The following is a 20,000-nucleotide window of genomic DNA, read 5'->3' as shown; positions in this document are numbered from 1 at the left end:
TCTCTCACTCTCTCTCACTCTCTCTCACTCTCTCTCACTCTCTCTCACTCTCTCTCACTCTCTCTCACTCTCTCTCACTCTCTCTCACTCTCTCTCACTCTCTCTCACTCTCTCTCACTCTCTCTCACTCTCTCTCACTCTCTCTCACTCTCTCTCACTCTCTCTCACTCTCTCTCACTCTCTCTCACTCTCTCTCACTCTCTCTCACTCTCTCTCACTCTCTCTCACTCTCTCTCACTCTCTCTCACTCTCTCTCACTCTCTCTCACTCTCTCTCACTCTCTCTCACTCTCTCTCACTCTCTCTCACTCTCTCTCACTCTCTCTCACTCTCTCTCACTCTCTCTCACTCTCTCTCACTCTCTCTCACTCTCTCTCACTCTCTCTCACTCTCTCTCACTCTCTCTCACTCTCTCTCACTCTCTCTCACTCTCTCTCACTCTCTCTCACTCTCTCTCACTCTCTCTCACTCTCTCTCACTCTCTCTCACTCTCTCTCACTCTCTCTCACTCTCTCTCACTCTCTCTCACTCTCTCTCACTCTCTCTCACTCTCTCTCACTCTCTCTCACTCTCTCTCACTCTCTCTCACTCTCTCTCACTCTCTCTCACTCTCTCTCACTCTCTCTCACTCTCTCTCACTCTCTCTCACTCTCTCTCACTCTCGCGCCATCTTAACGTCCACGTCCCTGAGGAATTGTCGTAGGATCACCGCCACCTCCGGTCGAGCCATGATAATCATACGGTTCCCCCCTAAACCCGCCGACAGTTCCCGCGTGGCCTGAGCCACGCCCTCCGTCACGAACTTTAAATCCAACACGAATAGGACTTTCAGCTGTCGAAGCGACGCGTAGACGTGGTCGTCCTGCGCGCCACGGAGCCCTTCGGGGAACATGGACACGCGTATGTGATGCACGAAGGAACGACCTGACGCGTGCTCTGACGCGAGGGGCACCACGAGATCGACCTCGGACAGACTAGCGATGGCAGAGCCGCCGTCTCGCCAGTGACGGAATATGAACTGCGAGAGACACGTTTTCCCAGACCCTATGGGACCCGTTATGATTATGGACGGCCACTTACCATTCAGCAGCTCTTCCACGCTCAGTATGCTTCTATCTTCGAGCTCCATGACAGAATACACCTTTTCCACATTAAGCTTACATAGTGTCCGAGACAACAACCAAAGGTGGACGCTGTAAGATTGTTTGACAGCTATCTCCTGAAAACCCAAGACTTCCGACTTGCCAATGACCCTGAGTCTCCCCACACAATCACTTTTCTCCCGGCAAAGCTTGCTGACGTAGAGGTCAAGGTCGCCGTCGTTCACTCCTTCGCCTCCCGCCTCGACGAGGACCTTCGCCATATGAACTAGTTCATCCCTGAGAAAGAGAGCTACGTATGTTCCTCCCAAGCTCCTCACGCTTGCATTTATTTTGGTCATTTGCTCGCGGGTGACTGCTAACTGCTGGCTCAGGCGCTCGAGTTCCATGACTGCACGAGGCACTCGCCGTAAATCTGGTGCCATGGCCAATCCCGCCACATCTGGCACTTGGTCGGTATGTATAGCAAGGAGGTGCTGCGTCGTCGTCATCATGAGAATGGCTCTTTCTAATGGTATCAGCGACAATAACATTTTATAATCACTTAGCTTCTTATACACCTTTTCCAAAGACTGTTTCAGCTCCCATTTTCGTCGAATGAGGATTTCCAGCTCGCGCTCGATGGAGGTCTGGCAAAATCGTAGGATCTTATCCCTGATGTCTTGCTGCTTCCGGAAGACGCGGTGCAGGAGCAGGCGGAGTTGGCGCTTGGACATGACGCGAGGCGGGTCGTGGGAGGCCTCGCCCACCAGGCGCTGCAGCTCCTTCACCCTGGCCACCACGTCCGAACCCAGTGAAGTCCAAACCTTTGTCAGGATCTTCGCGTTCAGCTGTGGATCGTAGGACCTCTCGATGGGATCGGCCCTCAGGGCAGCCCTCTCCTCAGAGGTGAACGTTCCCTCATATTCCGAGTGTCTCCATTCGAGTTCCCGCCTGCAATAGTCCTCGAGGGATAGGAACCCGCGGGTGGTCTTGTACGTAAGGAAAAGCATCGCAACCGACGCCTCCAAAAGAGCACCTGTCGAGACGCTCACGCCCCACCAGTACCGCGCCAGCAATTCCTCCTGCAGTGTCCCCTCGACAGGCCCTGGTCGCTCTCCAGGCCTCGAAGCACTCTTGCCAGACTCGGAAATTCGCTGCCCGTAAGTCATGGCGGATGCGTCGCCACGAGACTCGAACACGTCTTCGAGACGCCCGAGCCTCCCGACGGTCGCTGCCTCTCAGTAACGCCAACACAACACAGCACGACACGATTTCCCAGCGCACGCCCAGGTCGATATCCAATCACAGTACGTGTATCAACGCATCCACGCTGCCACTCCCTGAGTTGACTCATGTTGCAATCTCACCCAAACAGATAACACTTATCAACAAAAAAAAGTTGCAGCAAGTATGATGTACGTGTTTAATATCGATTGCACAAACATCCCTGCACATGCAAGGACACACGCTTCGCACGTATAGAAATAAATAAACATCCGTCACATATTTCCGTTACGTCAGTGAAAAGAAGGAGATAACGACCTATGGTTCGCCGTAGCTTAGTAAGACTATCTATACTGGCTAACTCTGAAACCAACAACGACTACCAGGCTTTTAATCCCTCGGGGCTTTGGCGTTATCCGATAAGACAAGGGAGGCGGGGCGGGGCAGGGCAGGGCAGGGCATGGCATTGAGAGAGAGAGAGAGAGAGAGAGAGAGAGAGAGAGAGAGAGAGAGAGAGAGAGAGAGAGAGAGAGAGAGAGAGAGAGAGAGAGAGGGGGAGAGTGTGTGTGTGTGTGTGTGTGTGTGTGTGTGTGTGTGTGTGTGTGTGTGTGTGTGTGTGTGTGTGTGTGTGTGTGTGTGTGTGTGTGTGTGTGTGTGTGTGTGTTTGTATGTTTGCGTGCGTGTGTGTGTGTGTGAAAGGGGGGGGGGAGAGAGAAGATAGAGGAGGTAGCGGGAGCGCGGCAACTTCCGGAAACCTGCCGCTTGATAGCTTATCAGCCGATGGTTACAGCATCGCGTGATACGCCTTCGCTTATCGGGCCTAAACTCCAGTCATCAACCTCGTCTTCTGTTTCGCGTCTCCTTTATTTCAATTCCTCTACTTCCCATTTCATCGCCATGCCGCACACGTCCTCCCCGTCCAGAAGAATCTAACATCACCATATCAAGGGACTCGCCGGAATCTCTTGATAACAAAAGAAAATCGACCTCGCGTGTTTAATACCGAGTTAATACCGTCGTGGTTGACTCATTGCAAACACCTGATACGCTATCGTGTGCAACGGAGGCCATGTGCGGGAACACCTGCGCGATGCCCCGTCTTGACTTGCGTTGCCTTATCTCCAAAATACGGAAACGCCGCGGCTAATTAGGATTCTTTCTTTTCTATAATCACGATACCTTTTAGAGCTAAATTGATATTAAGTAAAGAAAAAAAAATCACATCTCCTGTCGTTTACATATTTTCCACCAAATATGTACTTGCGCTATGGATACACGTAGGCAAATACAGGCACACACAGACAGTAACAGGCACGTACGCACACACACAGAAAATCCGGTTTCAACTCCAGGGCGGCTAATCAACGGCCGTCACACGTGCGCCCGAAACAACAGCCGGCGCTGGACTTCGGCCTTACCTGCGTGACGGAGGTTCCCGGGGGCGTGTCCTCGGGGATGGCCTTCCTGTAAAGGGCGCGGTCGAACTGCGGGGCGTGGTCGTTCTGGTCGACCACGTACACCACCACGGGCACTTCGCTGCTCAGGGGCCGGTCGCCCAAGTCATACGCCTGTGGTAGCGAGTTCAGGAGACATCAGAGGAGATGTAACAGAATAAAGTAATTGATATGCTGTTAGAAATTAATTAAAATGTCCAAATTATTCTAAAATTGTATCACAGATACTTTAGCCGATAAAAAATCCAGATCCATTAAACAGCCGTTATGTTAGCACCATGTAATAATAATAGCAATTTAGTAATGATGATAATAATAATAATAGTAATAATAATAATAATAATAATAATAAGAGTAGCAATAACAAGAATGACACAAAATGACAATGACAAAATAAATGACGAAGATGATCATGACCGCAACAACGCCAATGTTGATAGACACCCTCTGAAAGGCAGCTCCAACACCCACCCGAACAGTGAGATTGAAGAACCGGATGTCGCCCTCCTGCTCGATGGCCTCGAAGTCGAGTGGCGCCGAGGGCCCGAGGGCGCCCGTCGAGGCGTCGATGCTGAAGTTGCCCTTCGGGTCGCCGCTCAGAATGCTGTAGCGCACCTCGTGGTTCATCGTGCCTGGAGGAGAAGGGGGGGGGGGGCAGAGGTGGAGTCTTAGTTGGTTACTTAGTTGGAGTCTTAGCTCAAGGGAAAGGGGGGAAGATAAAAAAAAAACAAAAAAACGAAAGAAATGGAGAAAGGAATGTGTATGTTGCAGAAGAGAGAACGGAAACAATATTCTGAAAGTTTTCAAACACGACCCCGATGAGAAATAAAAACAAAAAAGCGGGAAAGCAGCCGAGCCTCACCGTTGAGGTCGTCATCGCGGGCGGCGACGAGGAAGGGCTCGGGGAAGGCGTCGGCGTTCTCGAACAGCCTGGCCTCGTAGCGGGACTGCAGGAACACGGGCGGGTGGTCGTTCACGTCCTCCACCACCACCTTCACCACGACCGTATTCCTAGGACGAGACGAAAAATGAAGATACAAGATTGAAGTTTTTCTCGAATCTATTTTATTTTCCATCATCATAATCATTATTTTGTTTGTTGTGACTAATTTTAACGTGTAACACCATTAACATATCAGATTTTTTTCTAATAACGAAAATGCCCGGCTTTTCAGTCGTCCCCTAAGGAGTGAGGAGTCGTTCGGGTCGTAACTCACCTGTTGCCCTTGCCGAGGTCGTCGCGCGCCTCCACCGTCAGGTAGTGCTCGGAGAGGCTCTCCCTGTCCAGCGCGCCAGACTGCTTCAGGGTGATGGCGCCCGTTATCGAGTTCAGCTCCAGTCTGGCGATGAGTTTAGAAACGAGCAAGTAAAGACACGAGCTCATGACTCTTCGCGGGAACAAACACTCATTTAATCACATATTTCTAACAATCACGACAGATAATACTCCGCTAATTATCACATCTACAGTTCCAGTCTCACGTAACTGGAAATGACCGAGAAAGCAAAAACACGCCTCTAATAACAACAAAAACCACACAAACCGCCCGTGTCACTCACTTGTTGGCCAGCGCCCCTCGGAGGTCGGTGTACCTGATGCCCTGCGTCCCGTAGTCGCCGCTGTCCTCGTCGCTGGCCTGCACCCACGCCACCGTCGCGCCCACACCCGCGTCTTCGGGAATGTGCACCTGGTAGGGGCACGGAATTAGCACATTTAAAGTCACAGAGACAGAAACGGACTCACTCAATTCTTGCACCGGGCACTCGGCACTCTTCACTCATATTCATATTCTCACTCATACTCACATTCACATTCACATTTACATTTACATTCACACACACACACATACAAACCAAAGGCATGAGCGCCCCACCTCGTACTGGTCCTCTGAGAACACGGGGAAGTTGTCGTTGGTGTCCCGGATGTAGACGGTGACGAAGGCGGACGACGACTTCGGGTCCTCGGCGACCGTCTCGCGCGCCACCACGGTGAAGTTCACCACTGCCGTCACAATCGGGGATTGGTTAATTGATATGGGAGACCAGGAAAGAGATGCTTGGCGATGGGCGATGGGTGATAATGTATGATTTATGATTGGTGCTTCAGGACTGATGGTGATAATGAATTTAAGCATAAAATAAATAAATATTACGAATACTTTATATCAAATCAAACACATATCTATCTATTTATACACACACATTTATACATATATACATACACATATACACGCACATTCCTATATGTATATATAAGCTCATTTTAAACACCATAAAAATACACGAGAAAAAGTCCAAGCGCTGACCTTTGACCTTCTCGTAGTCGAGCAGCGCCGGGTTCTTGACGCGAATGAGGAACGAGGCGAAGTTGACGCCCTCGGGAGGCGTGATGTCGAACATGCCCCCGTCGCCGCCCAGGAACATCCGGAAGGTGCCGTTGTTGCCCTGTGGGAGGGATGGCCGGGAGGGGGGAGAAAAAACAAAAGCGGGAGAGTTAGTACCTTGAAATAGAGGGAATGGGAGAGGGAGAGGGAGAGGGAGAGGGAGAGGGAGAGGGAGAGGGGAGAGGGAGAGGGAGAGGGGAGAGGGAGAGGGGAGAGGGAGAGAGGGAGAGGGAGAGGGAGAGGGAGAGGGAGAGGGAGAGGGAGAGGGAGGGAGGAGGGAGAGGGGGAGAGGGAGAGGGAGGGGGAGGGGGAGGGAGATAGATAGATAGAGAGAGAGAGAATGTGAATCCATATTCGCATATGCTCGAGAATAGATCGAGTGAGGAAAGGGAGGGGCATTTAATTTCCTTTAATTCTCTTCGTTATCTTGAATGATTGTATCGCTTTATAATTTTTATCCATTATTAGTTTTCCTTGATCGTATTCATTTAGGAGATAATAAAGAACAGGCTTAGAAGATGATCAGCAATGAAGTATAACAGAGGACACGGTACACAGGAGGAGAAAACAAATCTGTGTGAAAGCATGAGTAATGAAAGATGACATCGAACGAATAAGTTATGAATGCGTAATTAGCCAAGTGAGAAGATAAGTGAATTGGTAACAAAGTGAGAGGATACATGAATAAGCAGCCAGTTGAGTGGGTGAAATGAGTCGATGGATGAGCGAGTCCGTGAGTGAAGGCGTCGGTGAGTGGTTGCTGCGTCGGTGGCGTCGGGTTAAGTGGATGTGATCCGACGACGGACGTGACTTCGCTATAGACTACTGATATCGAGCGACAAAGGGTTCGTTGGTGTATGCATAATAGCACATACTATTAGTGTTGCTAGTTCCTCCGTCGGTCACTCGTCCGCGCGTTTTGGTTTTCCTCCACCTCTTTCATTCATACATGGACATGCATCCAACATCAAAGCTAGACCGACATCCTAACACACAGATATGCATATGCGTACACGCAGGCATACTCTAAGACACACACGCGCGCCCGCGTGCAAGCGCGCGCACACACGCACAGACATGAATGTGCACGAACGCACGCAAAAACAAACACACGCACACTTAGTTACATATGAGTGTAACCTCGATATCTTTCCTAGTCTCGTCCTGTCACTCAATGGAATTTCCTGTCCAATTAGGGATTCCACATCGTGTATTTGGCCGATTATATGTACTGTAGTAAGTTGGTGAACAGTCCTCTGTTATTGGCAGGGTTTGTTATGTTGTTGTCGTTTTTGTATTTTTGCAGTTGTTATCTGTCAATTGTGTTACTGTCGCTGTTGTTGTGGCTGATGAAGTTTTTGCTTTTATTGATGTTACTGTTAAATGGTGAGGAGAGATGGAATTGATATCGGCATAATAAGGGATGGGATGCCTTGGTGATGGAGGAAAAAATGTGCAGGATAGGGATAGGGATAAGGAGAGGGAGAGGGTTGGGTAAAAACGCAAGGATGGGGGTGGAGGTGAAGAGGGAGAGTTGGGAAAGTGACATAGAAAGAGAAAGAGAAACAGAGGGAGAGGGAAAATGAGAGGGAGAGAGGGGAGGAAGAGAGGGAAACAAGAACAAATGGAAAGAGAGAGAGAGAAAGAGAGGGGGACAGGGGCGCCCCGATGAGAAGGACTTCCGCAAGTGAGGGGCAGGACCAAGTCATTCACGCGTCTCGCTGCCTTTCCACTCGAGAAATGGAGCGTTATCTTAAAGAGATTTTTATTGCATCAGTCAGTCTCGAAGATGCTTACAAACATTCATAATCTTATCAAACTATTACAGAAACTACAACAGATGATGGCTTTTGTTCGGCCCACAACTACCACAACACATCATAAAAGTTGTTCTACTACCAATTCCTATGGAAAATGTATATAAAATCATTTTTAAAAAGTACATCAAAAGGTAAAGAAAAGTGTTTTAAAAACAAGGGCGTTTAGATTCGGTTAATGCGACCATTTTTTCGTCATCTGAACTATGTCGAGGCTAAAAAAATATCTATAGAAAAAGGTATCAGCTTTTAGTACAATATTAGAAAAGTAGGAAAAATTATTGAAGTATTATTGGTTTTAAAAAAGGTATATTAATATACATACAGTATAAAGACATCAACAACCATTGGGATATACAGTGCACAATAAGCCTTGCCAAATGCGTCAGGCTGCCAACAGAAAGCGATATAAAAAGAAAAGAAAATGTATTTAAAATGTTGGTGTTTATTCGAAATAAAATACCACATTCAAGTCGCACCACACCCTCAGTGTGCCAGCCGTCCTATATTATCATTATTCTAAATAATAAAATATGGATATATATACACATCTATAACTCTCCCTGATACACAAAATCTATATATTCCCCCCAAAAAAATAATTCAAAAATTAACTTCAGGCTTCTGGCACACGAGGGTCTGGCGTCGACCGCGAGCGCCATCTACGAGCGAGGCCGTCCTCAGCCATGAGTGTAGGGGAGGGGGGCACAGGGTACGAGGGGCGGTCCAGACAATTAGGAAACTATATCAAGAACCATAAAACATCTCACGAAATTTTTTAACATATATTTTACATGTAATTAATTCTGCAGATGCCTTACTAACGTTTACGTGACTGACTACTACCCTGGGATTGCCGGATAGCGTTTAGGTGGACGGGGGGGGAGGGGTGCCTTTGTTCATAAGCTCGAGTGCAGACAGAGACAGATAACGTCACGCCCGAGTCTGACTCATGCCTCTGCACCCGATAATTTTTCCTCTGATGAATGGGGAAAATAATGACACCCATTCTTTGTAAGAAAAGAAAAACGCAAATTAATTAAATAGGTCCCAAAACGATATTTCGATTTGATTTCGAACAGCCGTCACGTCACGCCTCCCCAGTCAACAGATCGGTTTAGCGCATTGCGTTTTTCTTTTTACTCACATGGGGAACCGTTATCCACAAAGTGCAGCAGATCATTAGTTACAGGGCACAAGGAGACTGTAGTTACTGATCATACTAAAATATCATTCAATAAGTCTTACATCCTTCTTTTCTGCAGAAATCCAAAAGCGTCTAATTTAGATTATTTGATATCTTAACTAGACTGTTTCACTACTTCTTGCCATTATTCAAGACCTCAGAAAGGAACTGAAAATCTTGTCTTTACGGTGAATGAAGAACAGCGAAATGTCTGAGGAAAAACTGATGGCCAAGTCACTGAGGATCACCGATGACAGGAGTAATCCTCTTTAAAATCCTCGGCTCAACAAAGCCCATGTTGGGTAAAATCCGCCCCCAATTCCTTCCCCTCGACACGAAAGGTATTCTTCGAAGTCCACGGGGGTTGCCAGAAGCCCCCGGTCTAAAAGCAGACATGACAGTATCTTCAAAGTAGTTACTACAGGGAAGAAAAAAGAAAATTCATTACAGTCTCCTTGGCGATTATTTATGGTTATCTGTAATCAGATGCTCGTAAGCAGTTTTTAAAGAAAAGGACCGGCTCAATTTATTTTTAAATCAACAACAGTGAGGAAATGAAAACACGCATTTAGTTTTCCAATCACACACAGCAAAGGCAACCCGTACCCTAACCGCCCGGACAAACTTGCAAAGACAAACCCACAAACACAAAGTATCAGTCACCCCCTTCCTGGACCGCCCCCCACGCCGCGCACAACCATTGCCATACGCACACTGTACACAGACACAAGGCTCAGTGTAACCATTCCTGCTTACCTGGTCATAGTCCCACACAAAAATATGTCCCTTGAAAGATCGAAGCGTCATTAGGATTACGAGCTACATATATATATATACACACACGACGAGAGATTAAATAATAGTAAAAAGAAAAGACAAGCTCCTGACATTACTCGATTGGATAATAACCCTCATGCATGTAAGTCAACTCGTTAGCACAACATGCTGGTTTCGATGGCAAGGCACATTCTCAAATTAAATCATGTAATATTTCACACGGCACTTGTGAGATTCTACCTAATATAATCAGTGACATTATCGTACTCTGGCATGTGACTCGATGGACACCTCAACTTCCTTTGCAAAATAACAGTAGTAATCATAAAAGAAAACGAATCGTGCATTGCGACCTTAACAAATCGCAAAATAAAAAATAAACAAATCTGATTACGTGACAAATGCACCCATGACAAGTAAAAATCCTAGCATAACGCAAGCTAGATTAGCAAAAGTGATAAGAAACTGAATTTATATCATAAGATTAGATACAATATTCTGATTCTGAATACATTCGAAGATTAAACCCGAAAAAACACATCAATTCATTCGCAAGATAAGAGTTCAAGATTTCCCAGTAAAACTGAATCATTCATTATAAATCTATGAAAATAAAAATTGTTACCGACGCCTAGGTTAATCCGCACCAACTGGAAAATCACTATGAATAATAAAAATAAACAAGAAAACAACAGCATTCCAATAAATGCAAAGGAAACCAAAGACCAAAAACAAAAAGAAAAAAAAAAAGAAAATCGAATAACAAAAAAACAAAGACCGAAACAGCAGGAGAGTTGAGGCCCCATTCCCGAAGGATACCGAGGAGAGGGTCGTGGGCGTGAGCAAAGGAATCCTCACCTGGTCGTGATCATACACCTCCGGGATGGCGTCGCCAATCAGGTTGACCGGGCTGTTGAACTGGGCGCCCTCCGCTATCTCGGCGACGTAGTGGGCAGCCTTGAACGTGGGCGTCTCGTCATTCACGTCCTCGAGCAGAACCGTCACCTCCGTGGTCATGGTGGGCGGAGGGTCGACCACGGCGCTGTCCTCCTGCGCCTGGGGGAGGGGAGGGGAGGGGAGGGTTTGGTTGTATACCGGGTCATTTATTGGTGTATCTATATGTTGGTTGATTTTGTTGTTGATTTCTTTGTTAGTTCATTTGGTGATATATTTATTTATTTGAATTATTAATATACTGGTTAATCGTTTTGATTTTCTTTCTACTGATTCACCTACCTATTCGTTTATCTTTAACTTATATACACACTGTCCATTTTGCATCCCATTTTTACCCACGTTGACTGAAATAGATGACGCACTTTTTCGCGTCTTCCAGATTCTCCATTCTTACATCCCCCTCCCTGCAACAATCCCCTGCCCTCGCCTTACCTGGATCTTGATGATGAAAGCGCCGTTGTTGGACAGCGGGCTCTCCCGGTCCAGCGGCCTCTTGACGTAGAGCACGCCCGAGTCCCGGTCCAGCTCGAAGAGGCCCTTGTCGCCGTCCAGGATGGAGTAGGTGATGCGGTTGTTGATGCCTCGGTCGCCGTCCACAGCGCGCACTGCCGGGGTCAGGTCGGGGAGAAAACAAAGGTTGTCAAGTATTATGAGGGAGATTCTTGTATAACCAAGTATGTTGATTATTGAAAACAGATTAATGAAGGATGATGAGTTTAGCCTTCTGGTGATATGAGGAGGAAAGGACAAAGAATATTTATTGTTCATTCTAAGAATTGTTATTCACTGAATCCATTTATGACCGTAATCTCCAAGCGAAAAATATTCACGGGACACAGCTATCTTAACCCCCTCCCCCGCCCCCATCCCCTACCCCTATCCCCTTGCGAAAAAACTACGGATGAGATAACTCATCTTCTCCGAACTGCGCCAACTCGGAGAGGCCTGGTTTCTCAATTCCTCCGCACAAACAATAGAACCACGTCCCTAGAAACCTCACCTTCGAGGACCCCGGAGTTGACTGGGATGTCCTCGGGGATGCGGGTGACGGGCGGCGCCTGGATGAACTGCGGCGGCTGGTCCTCCACGTCCTGCACGCGAACCACGATGGCCGCCGTCCCGGTGTTCACGCGCCCGCTGATGGCGCGATCCACCGCCAGCACCTGGTGCGCGTCGGGGAAATCGGGAGTTAAAGGGTGCCGCTGCAGTTACAGCCTGAGCTCTGGACTGTACTCTTGTTCCGACATATTGTTCCGGGGGAATGGGAATGAGCCTATACATAGTGTTTAACTTGAAGACTGAAATATGACAACTGATTTCATAATAGGTCATGAACAATGTATTCAAATGGAGATCTTCAGAGAGGAAATTCTATCGTGTTCACAGCGGATTCACATAACACTCAAAAAAAAAAAAAAAAAAAAAAAATCCGGGAAAGTAGCATTTACACCCACTCTCTTTATACACACTGTACCAACATCGGAATTAGATTTGTGAGTCATAGCATCCGCAAAACGGGTCAGACATCTTTAAAAAACGCGACAAAACAAAACCACAAAACTCAATTTCCGGGAAACAGGAAAAGGGTGTAAGTGTTCTTTCCAAGAAGGGTGAAGGACGGAGGGATGTTGGGGGGAGGGAGGGGGATAAAGAGAGAGGGGGGAAGACTAGGATGAAGAGAGAATGTGTCTTGGGGGGGGGGGGGGGGAGGAAAGAGAGAGAAGGGAGAAAGAAAATACTGATAGAAAGACCGAGATAATGAAAGTGTAGTAATATATAACTTAAAAGAGATAAAAAAAAAAACAGAAGCGGACAAGAGAGAGAATCGGGCCCAAAAAAGGACTGAACCGAGAAACAGACGAGGCAAAAAGAGAAAGAAAGTCTAGGAGACGAGTGGCCATGTTGACGAAAGCGACCAACGACGGCATGCGGGGATTCCCCTGTCCGCCTCACCCTCAGCTGATAGAGCGACTTCCTCTCGTAGTCGAGGTCCCCGACGAGCCTCAGGACGCCCTTGCCGTCCACCGTGTTGACCGTGAATTTCTCGGCGTCGCTCTCCGAGTCCGCGTCCAGTCGGTAGATCACCTGCGGGGAAGCGGAACAGATTATCATTTCAAAATCAATGTCATTCATTTATTAGACAAGATCTTGCGAATCATCACAGCCGCGAACAACAGCAAAATCACTAAACGTATGTACACTTTTACTTAAGAAATGGTCCCAAATCCTTCCTACACAACCATGCCTACGCCAACCTTTATAACTTGACATAACCATGCCTATTGCATCAGACTTCGCCCTGCATTCACGCATTGAGTCGCTTTCTCTCTGCGATCGTTGATTCATGTCCTTTCCAGGGGGTGGTCATATGGCTCAATGGCCGTGGTCCCAGGCACAGCAAAGCAGATCGGAGAAGCGCAAACGACGGGCGACTCTTTGTCCATGTAACTATATCACTGCTTGCTTGTTGTTCTTATCTGTCAGGACTTGTATTACAAGTACAGCTGCTACTGTTGATATACTACCATACTTTGCTATAATTAATACTACAACTAGTAATACTATAACTGTTACTACTACATCTAATACTAGTAGTAGTAGTAATAGTAGTAGTAGTAGCAATAACAATCCTTTAGTGGACCCAGACGCACCTGTCCGAAGGGCCCCTCGTCCTGGTCCGTCGCCAGCAGCGTCGCCAGCACCCTCGGCGGCGCATTCTCGTCCACCGCCAGCGACGACTCGTACGGCCGGAACACGGGCTCGTTGTCGTTGATGTCCTCGACGAGCACGAGCATTGACTGAGTGATGAACTGACCGTCGCCGAGCTTGTCGTCGGTCAGCGTCAGGACGACGGTGTACTCGTCCTTGATCTGTGAGAGAAGGGCTCGGTGAGGAAAGAAGGAAGGGCGGGGAATGGGAGACAGAGATAAATACATAAATAGACACACACACACTAACATACATACATATATTATATTATATACATATATATATATATATATATATATATATATATATATACATATATATATATACATACTATATATTATACATATATAACGATCTCTCTCTCTCTTTCTATTGAGCGACAGCTCAAGAGAGCCAGAGAGCCAGAGGGACGGGGAAAGAGCGTAGACAAAGGCGATAACCGTAGCGCCGCGGCAACACCCACCTCCCGGTCGAGCGGCTTCCGAAGGTAGACGTTGGCCTCCGTGGCGCCGTTGGGCTCGATCCGAAGCAGCTCGCGCCCCTCGACCCCCCTCACGCCGAAGGTCAGGGCGTCGCCGTCAGGGTCGTGGCCTCTCAGGGTGGTGATTTTCGAGCCTTCGGAAAGAGGAAAAAGAAAAGCGTTAGGATGCTGAATGATGTGGAGGAGTGTTGAGGCGGGAACGACTCTAATTATAGGCTCAAGAATGTGATTATGATAATAATAGTAATACAATTGAGAAATGATTACGATAATGATAATAACGATAATAGTAATTTTTGAAATAATAATAATGATAATGATAATAATAATGTTAATAATAATAATAATAATAATAACAACAACTAAAACAATAACAACAATGATGACGGTGATGAGTCATATTAGCAATAACAACAAACAACACAACAAAACAAATACAATCCTTTTTTCATCTAATCACCCATTCAAAATCACATGAAGTACAAACACAGCATTTCACTCGAAGAAAATCAGGGTGTGCAGTAACCAATCTTATAATTCTTATCACCACATGACTCGGGATTCACTCTGATAAGACTTCCCTACTTGATAACGTTACCCATTGCATCCTCCCTCATTCCCCCTCTACCTCTCTCTTTCTCTTTCTCATTTTTTCTCTTTCTCCCAGCCTCCGGGTTTTCCTCTCTCTTTCTCTTTCTCTACCTCTCATCCTCCATTTCCCTCTCCCTCTCTCTCTTACCCTTTCCCACTCCCTCACACTCTCTCTTTCTCTTTCTCTTTCTCTTTCTCTTTCTCTCTCTCTCTCTCTCTCTCTCTCTCTCTCTCTCTCTCTCTCTCTCTCTCTCTCTCTCTCTCTCTCTTACCCTCTCCCTCTCTCTCTCTTACCCTCTCCCTCTCTCTCTCTTACCCTCTCCCTCTCTCTCTCCTACCCTCTCTCCCTCTCTTTCTACTACCCTCTCCCTCTTTCTCTCTCCTACCCTCTCTCCCTCTCTCTCTCTCTCCTACCCTCTCTCCCTCTCTCTCTCTCTCTCTCTCTCTCTCTCTCTCTCTCTCTCTCTCTCTCTCTCTCTCTCTCTCTCTTTCTCTCTCTCTTACCCTCTCCCTCTCTCTTACCCTCTCCCTCTCTCTTACCCTCTCCCTCTCCTCCTCCCTCTCTCTCTTACCCTCTCCCTCTCCTCCTCCCTCTCTCTCTTACCCTCTCCCTCTCCTCCTCCCTCTCTCTCTTACCCTCTCTCTCGCCCCCTCCCTCTCTCTCCCTTCTCTCTCCTCTCTCTCCCTCTCCTCCCACCCTCTCTCTCCCCTCTCCTCCCACCCTCACCCTCCCCTCTCTCTCTTCCTTCCTCTCTCCCCTCACCCTCTCCCTCTCCCTCTCCCTCTCTTTCACCCTCTCCCTCTCCCCCTCCTACTTCTTCTCCGTCTCCCCCTCTAAGGCCAAGTCCCGTCCCCTCCACGAATCGCTTCACAGAAAACGAATTTCTTTCCCTGGGATAACTCAATTAGACTGTTTACTCCATTTTGTCCGTTTGGATTTTTGTTTATTGTTTGGAATAACTCTGTATAAGATTTCGATGGATGAACTAAAGAATGTTATGTAAATAAATAAAATCTATAAAGCTTCAACTTACCTCTTCCTCGATCTCAAGAGATCTCAATATTATTATTATTTTTAAATCGTTGCAAGTGTAAATGGCAGTCTGATGTCGATGGCCAATGTTGTTAAACACATTTTAGCATAAAAACGCAAAAAACGGCAATATCGAAGGAAGCTTTCAAATAATCGGGTAAAAGACCTAGACAAAGATCTCTAAAAATATAAACAGGATGTAAAAAGTTCCTACATCCGTTTCTAGTGGCGTATACAGGATCCCCCCCCCCCTTAGGTTGTGTATATCCCGTGTATCTTATCAATTTCCGAAAATTCAGCGGTTTTGTAATTTCACATTAAATATCAACAGACAAAAAAAGCCTTATTTTTTCCTACACTATTTTCAAGCTCGCTGTGAATCTGCCCCCCCCCCCCCCCGCCCTGTTTACGTCGCAACGGATACCGTAGATGACGCAACATACTTCCTGCGATTACGAAATGCCAATGGATTCACATTGCAAAGCCTACGAGAGTCACGTCACGACGCCACAACGACACAGACTAACGAAAGGCGCCCAGGAACGCTTACGTAACACGGACTTAGCGAAGGAAACCCAATGCGCAACACGCTGCTCCTGATGCTATACTTTCTTGTCACAAGATCCGGAACTAAATACAAGGGCTATCTATCGTAAATCTCCACAGCCGAGATTATTGCCTAAAAATACAAATATGATACTAATTCAATTAATTAAACAATGCCTGACCCCTACTTAAAGCCCAGTAAATCTATTCCTTAACACTTGACTAACGAGAACCGTCACCAATATGTTACGAGACCGAGCAATTAATTCCGGCGCGAAATAACCGTCATTACTCTGTAAACACACATGCCCTCCAATGACCCCGCTTCCTCGCCCGTAATTCTTCGGCTACGGTAGCGAGGCACGGTCCGGGAGAGTAGCAGCATCCTCAGCATCTCTCTCTCTCTCTCTCTTTCTCTTTCTCTTTCTCTTTCTCTTTCTCTTTCTCTTTCTCTCTCTCTCTCTCTCTCTCTCTCTCTCTCTCTCTCTCTCTCTCCTTTCATTCTTTCTTTCCAGTGATAATTCCCTTTCTTTGCCGGCTATTTCTTTCTCAAGTTCTACATCTATCCCTATTTGTATGAGTATATAACGCGCGCGCGCGCCTGTGAGTGTATGTGTCCAGGTGTGTGTACTTTTTTTTGTGTTTGTTTGCAAGTGTGTCACTCCCTTCTTTCCTTCCCTCTTCTTCTCCTTCTCCTTCTCCTTCTCCTTCCCCTGCTCCTCCTCCTCCTTCTGCTCCTCCTCCTCCGTCACGACTACGTGGTGGCTGGACTAACACCCCGTCATTAACATCCCCCACTACCTGTGCACTGGGCAGACATCCGCCACCAGCCAGCCCTACCGAGTCGCCTCATCTGTATTTTAATTTGGATCCGGGTATTATCAGCAGATTACGAGGTATTACGTTCAACTAACCTGTTCCCGATATATGCCGAGAGAGAATGAGAGAGAGAGCGAGTGACAAGGAAAATTACACACGTAAATGAACCAGTGCGCGATATATAATTACGAAATCATGAAGACAATCGTTAAAAAAATCAACTTACATATATCAATTCCCTTTTAGTTACCGCTTTATTCTTTAATAATGCCTGTAACAAGTTCTATTACAAATACCTAACAGTCGTCATACAATTTTCTCGTGTCGTATACACGTAAATACAATATGAACATTTTTAACTCTTCTTTACCATCGATATAGAAAGACTCGGTATGATGCTTCCTGGTGTAAACGATATGATAAAATGATGGAAATTAATTCCAACTATATTTAGTAATTATTTTTTTATCTTTATCTTCATTTCTTTTCTTTCTCTTCCTCTTCTCCTCGTTCTACTTCTTATCTCTCCCATCCCCCCATCTTCCCTTTCTCTCCCTCTCTTTCTCTGTCTCTGTCTGTCTCTCTTTCTCTCTCTCTCTTTCTTTCTTCTTATTTATTTCTCTCTCTCCCGATGAGGAACAGGTCGCCGTGGTCTGCCCTGGCACGATGATGGGCACCTCAAGCAGGGCGCCTGGCACGGGACGCTTATCTTGAAGGGCCGGCGACGGGCGACCAGTGTGGTCAGGGGAGAGAGATGGAGGGGGGGATATGAAGGGAGAGGAGGAGGGAGGGAGGGAGGAGAAGAAGAAGGAGAGGGAGAAGGAGGGGAGGGGAAGGGAGAGGAGAGGAGGGGAAGGGTGAGGTGGAAAAGAGGGAGAAAAGGCGAAGATGGGAGGGGAGAAAAGGCGGGAGGAGGGGAGGAGAGGGAAAGAGGAGGGAAGTGAAGGGAAGGATGGAGAAAGAAGGGTACGGAGGAGCCGGGAAGGGACGATAGGAGGGTAAAAATAGGAATGTGGGAGGGGGAGGGAGGAAGGGAGGGAGAGAGAAAAGACAGCAATTAAAAGGGATGATCAGGTCTATGAGAGAGCGAAAGAGAATGAGAAAGAGATCGGAGCACATGACCGCGCGGTGAGGTCAGGAGAAAATTGCTGACGGAACAAGGGGTTGAAAGGAGAGGATTCTAAAGATCGAACATGAGAGAGTAAAGACGGAAATAACGTGACAAACAGAGAGCGAGAGAGAGTGAGAGAGAGCGAGAGTTAATAAACAGGTGAGTGAGTAAGAAAGGAAGGAAGGATGGAGAGCAAGCGGGAAGGAAAGGAAGGAAGGAAGGAAATGATGTAGGAAGGAAGGAAGAAAGGAAGGAAAGAAGAAATGACGAAGAAAGAAAGAAGGAATAAAAGAGAGAGAGAAAGAGAGAAATAAGGAATGAAAGAGAGAGAATTGTGAGGTTATTCAAATATGTTTACATATAAGTATCGGGACACACGTTTCGAGAAGCTTATGACTCTTTATATATTTGAGCGTTCGCACGTGTGCGTTTGTGCCTGCACTTGCTCGTACTTCAGGAATGGAAAGAAATGCGAATTACAATAGATCGGAAACTCAATCTGCCTGAGCCCTTCGGAAGGCGAATTGTAAGCGCAACCTTCGGTCCTTCTCGGGCAACGCTCGTGATTTGAGTCTTATTGTGCAAATAATGTGGTTCAACAGAGCAGAAAGGCAAGCGCATATATGGAGGGTGAAAGTGGCCAGGTAAACAATCCAAATCCAAGGAGGTGGTGCCGGCGAGGAGAGAGAGAGAAAGAGAAGAGAGAAGAAGCAAGATAGAGCTCTTCCCCGGGGAAATCACCCGCCATTTCACCCTTCAGCCCTAAAGCTCTCTCGAGCGGGTCTTTAAACGGGCGACGAGTGTGCTTGTCATATCAGCGAGGACAATGGCATTCACAATGGCGTCCACTCTTCGGACAATGGCGCACAGATGGCGCTGGAGGGGCCGCGTGAGGCACACGAACCAAGAACAAGCTTTCTCTCTCTCGCGTTACTTTATTCCTTTGCCCCGACACGCTCTTCTGACACGTGACACATGGCACACAGGCATTTTCTCTCATGCTCCGTTCCTCCTTTCAGAGTTCGAGTACCGGAGTCGACGCGGTGTGAAATGCTCCAATTAGAGCCGTTGTGAGCGCCCGAGATAGCGAGCGAGAAGTCACTCGCCGGGACGGAGGGGCCGCCGTCGAGGGCGTCTTCCTTCGAGATAGCGATCGACAAACGACGAAGGAGCATCTTGATAGGTGCGCCGCTACAAGACAAGGGCGAAAGATTATCACGGAGTCGAACGGGAGTTGCAAGACGGCTCTTGCAGGATAATGGATGGCTTTACACAGTAAAACATACTCGTATACTCATACAAAGGAAACGCAAACAACCATCCAAACAAACGAGCAAACAAACACATACACATGATAATACATCATACCCCTCTCCCTTTGCCTCCCCCTCCCCCCTTCCCCTCTCACACAACACCTACTGACCCACTTGTAACACGAAGACACAAAGGCCCACCACAAAGGCAAACGCGAGCGCAAGACCGACCACGAGCGCAGAGCAAGCGCCGTCAAGTGCCTACCAAGGGGGAAGGGTGGGGGTGGGGGCGGAGGTGGGGGTTATGTCTAGCTCAACCCCCCTCTACTTGTACCCTTTTCCCCTTTATCTTCTCTTTTTTCCCTTTCTCTTTTAAGGGTCTCGTTCTATTCCTTCTTTCGAGCTAGCCTTCCTCCCCTTCCCCCTTTCCCTCCTTCCCCCCCTCCTCCCATTTTTCCCCCTCTCCCTCCCCACCTCTTTCTCCCACAAGGACGTCCTTTCCCTTAATTTAATTAACTCCTACCTTCCCTCCCTCTTTCCCTCCATCATATTCCCTCCCTCGACTCTCGGCCGTCCC

General features: G+C 47.3%; 2 protein-coding genes across 5 annotated transcripts in view; both read right to left on the bottom strand.

Annotated features, from left to right (window-relative positions):
• The window catches only part of LOC147471150 (uncharacterized), a 9,250-nt gene extending 6,863 nt beyond the window's left edge, over positions 1 to 2,387 (bottom strand). The window contains exon 1 of the mRNA XM_086540425.1: positions 667 to 2,387. Within this exon, the coding sequence (XP_086396551.1) occupies positions 667 to 2,250 (1,584 nt within the window). The 5' untranslated portion in view covers positions 2,251 to 2,387. The remainder of the gene's footprint in view (positions 1 to 666) is intronic.
• Positions 1 to 20,000, bottom strand: part of Cad88C (cadherin 88C) — a 277,126-nt gene that overhangs the window by 18,414 nt on the left and 238,712 nt on the right. For all 4 annotated transcript variants that reach the window (XM_086540999.1, XM_086541000.1, XM_043034678.2 and 1 more), the window contains 13 exons: positions 14,053 to 14,204; positions 13,532 to 13,750; positions 12,834 to 12,965; positions 11,881 to 12,043; positions 11,313 to 11,485; positions 10,782 to 10,979; positions 6,066 to 6,204; positions 5,634 to 5,761; positions 5,320 to 5,447; positions 4,977 to 5,099; positions 4,622 to 4,770; positions 4,231 to 4,391; positions 3,724 to 3,873 (listed from right to left, as the gene is read on the bottom strand). In XM_086540999.1, coding sequence (XP_086397125.1) covers positions 3,724 to 3,873; positions 4,231 to 4,391; positions 4,622 to 4,770; positions 4,977 to 5,099; positions 5,320 to 5,447; positions 5,634 to 5,761; positions 6,066 to 6,204; positions 10,782 to 10,979; positions 11,313 to 11,485; positions 11,881 to 12,043; positions 12,834 to 12,965; positions 13,532 to 13,750; positions 14,053 to 14,204 — 2,015 coding nt within the window. The remainder of the gene's footprint in view (positions 1 to 3,723; positions 3,874 to 4,230; positions 4,392 to 4,621; positions 4,771 to 4,976; positions 5,100 to 5,319; positions 5,448 to 5,633; positions 5,762 to 6,065; positions 6,205 to 10,781; positions 10,980 to 11,312; positions 11,486 to 11,880; positions 12,044 to 12,833; positions 12,966 to 13,531; positions 13,751 to 14,052; positions 14,205 to 20,000) is intronic.

The sequence above is a fragment of the Penaeus japonicus genome, unplaced genomic scaffold, assembly GCF_977035675.1.
Source record: "Penaeus japonicus unplaced genomic scaffold, GWHDUDI00000001_assembly GWHDUDI00000010, whole genome shotgun sequence".
In the NCBI taxonomy this organism is placed as follows: domain Eukaryota; kingdom Metazoa; phylum Arthropoda; class Malacostraca; order Decapoda; family Penaeidae; genus Penaeus; species Penaeus japonicus.
Note: the sequence above shows the minus strand (reverse complement) of the source record. Positions and strands in the feature narration are given on the sequence as shown.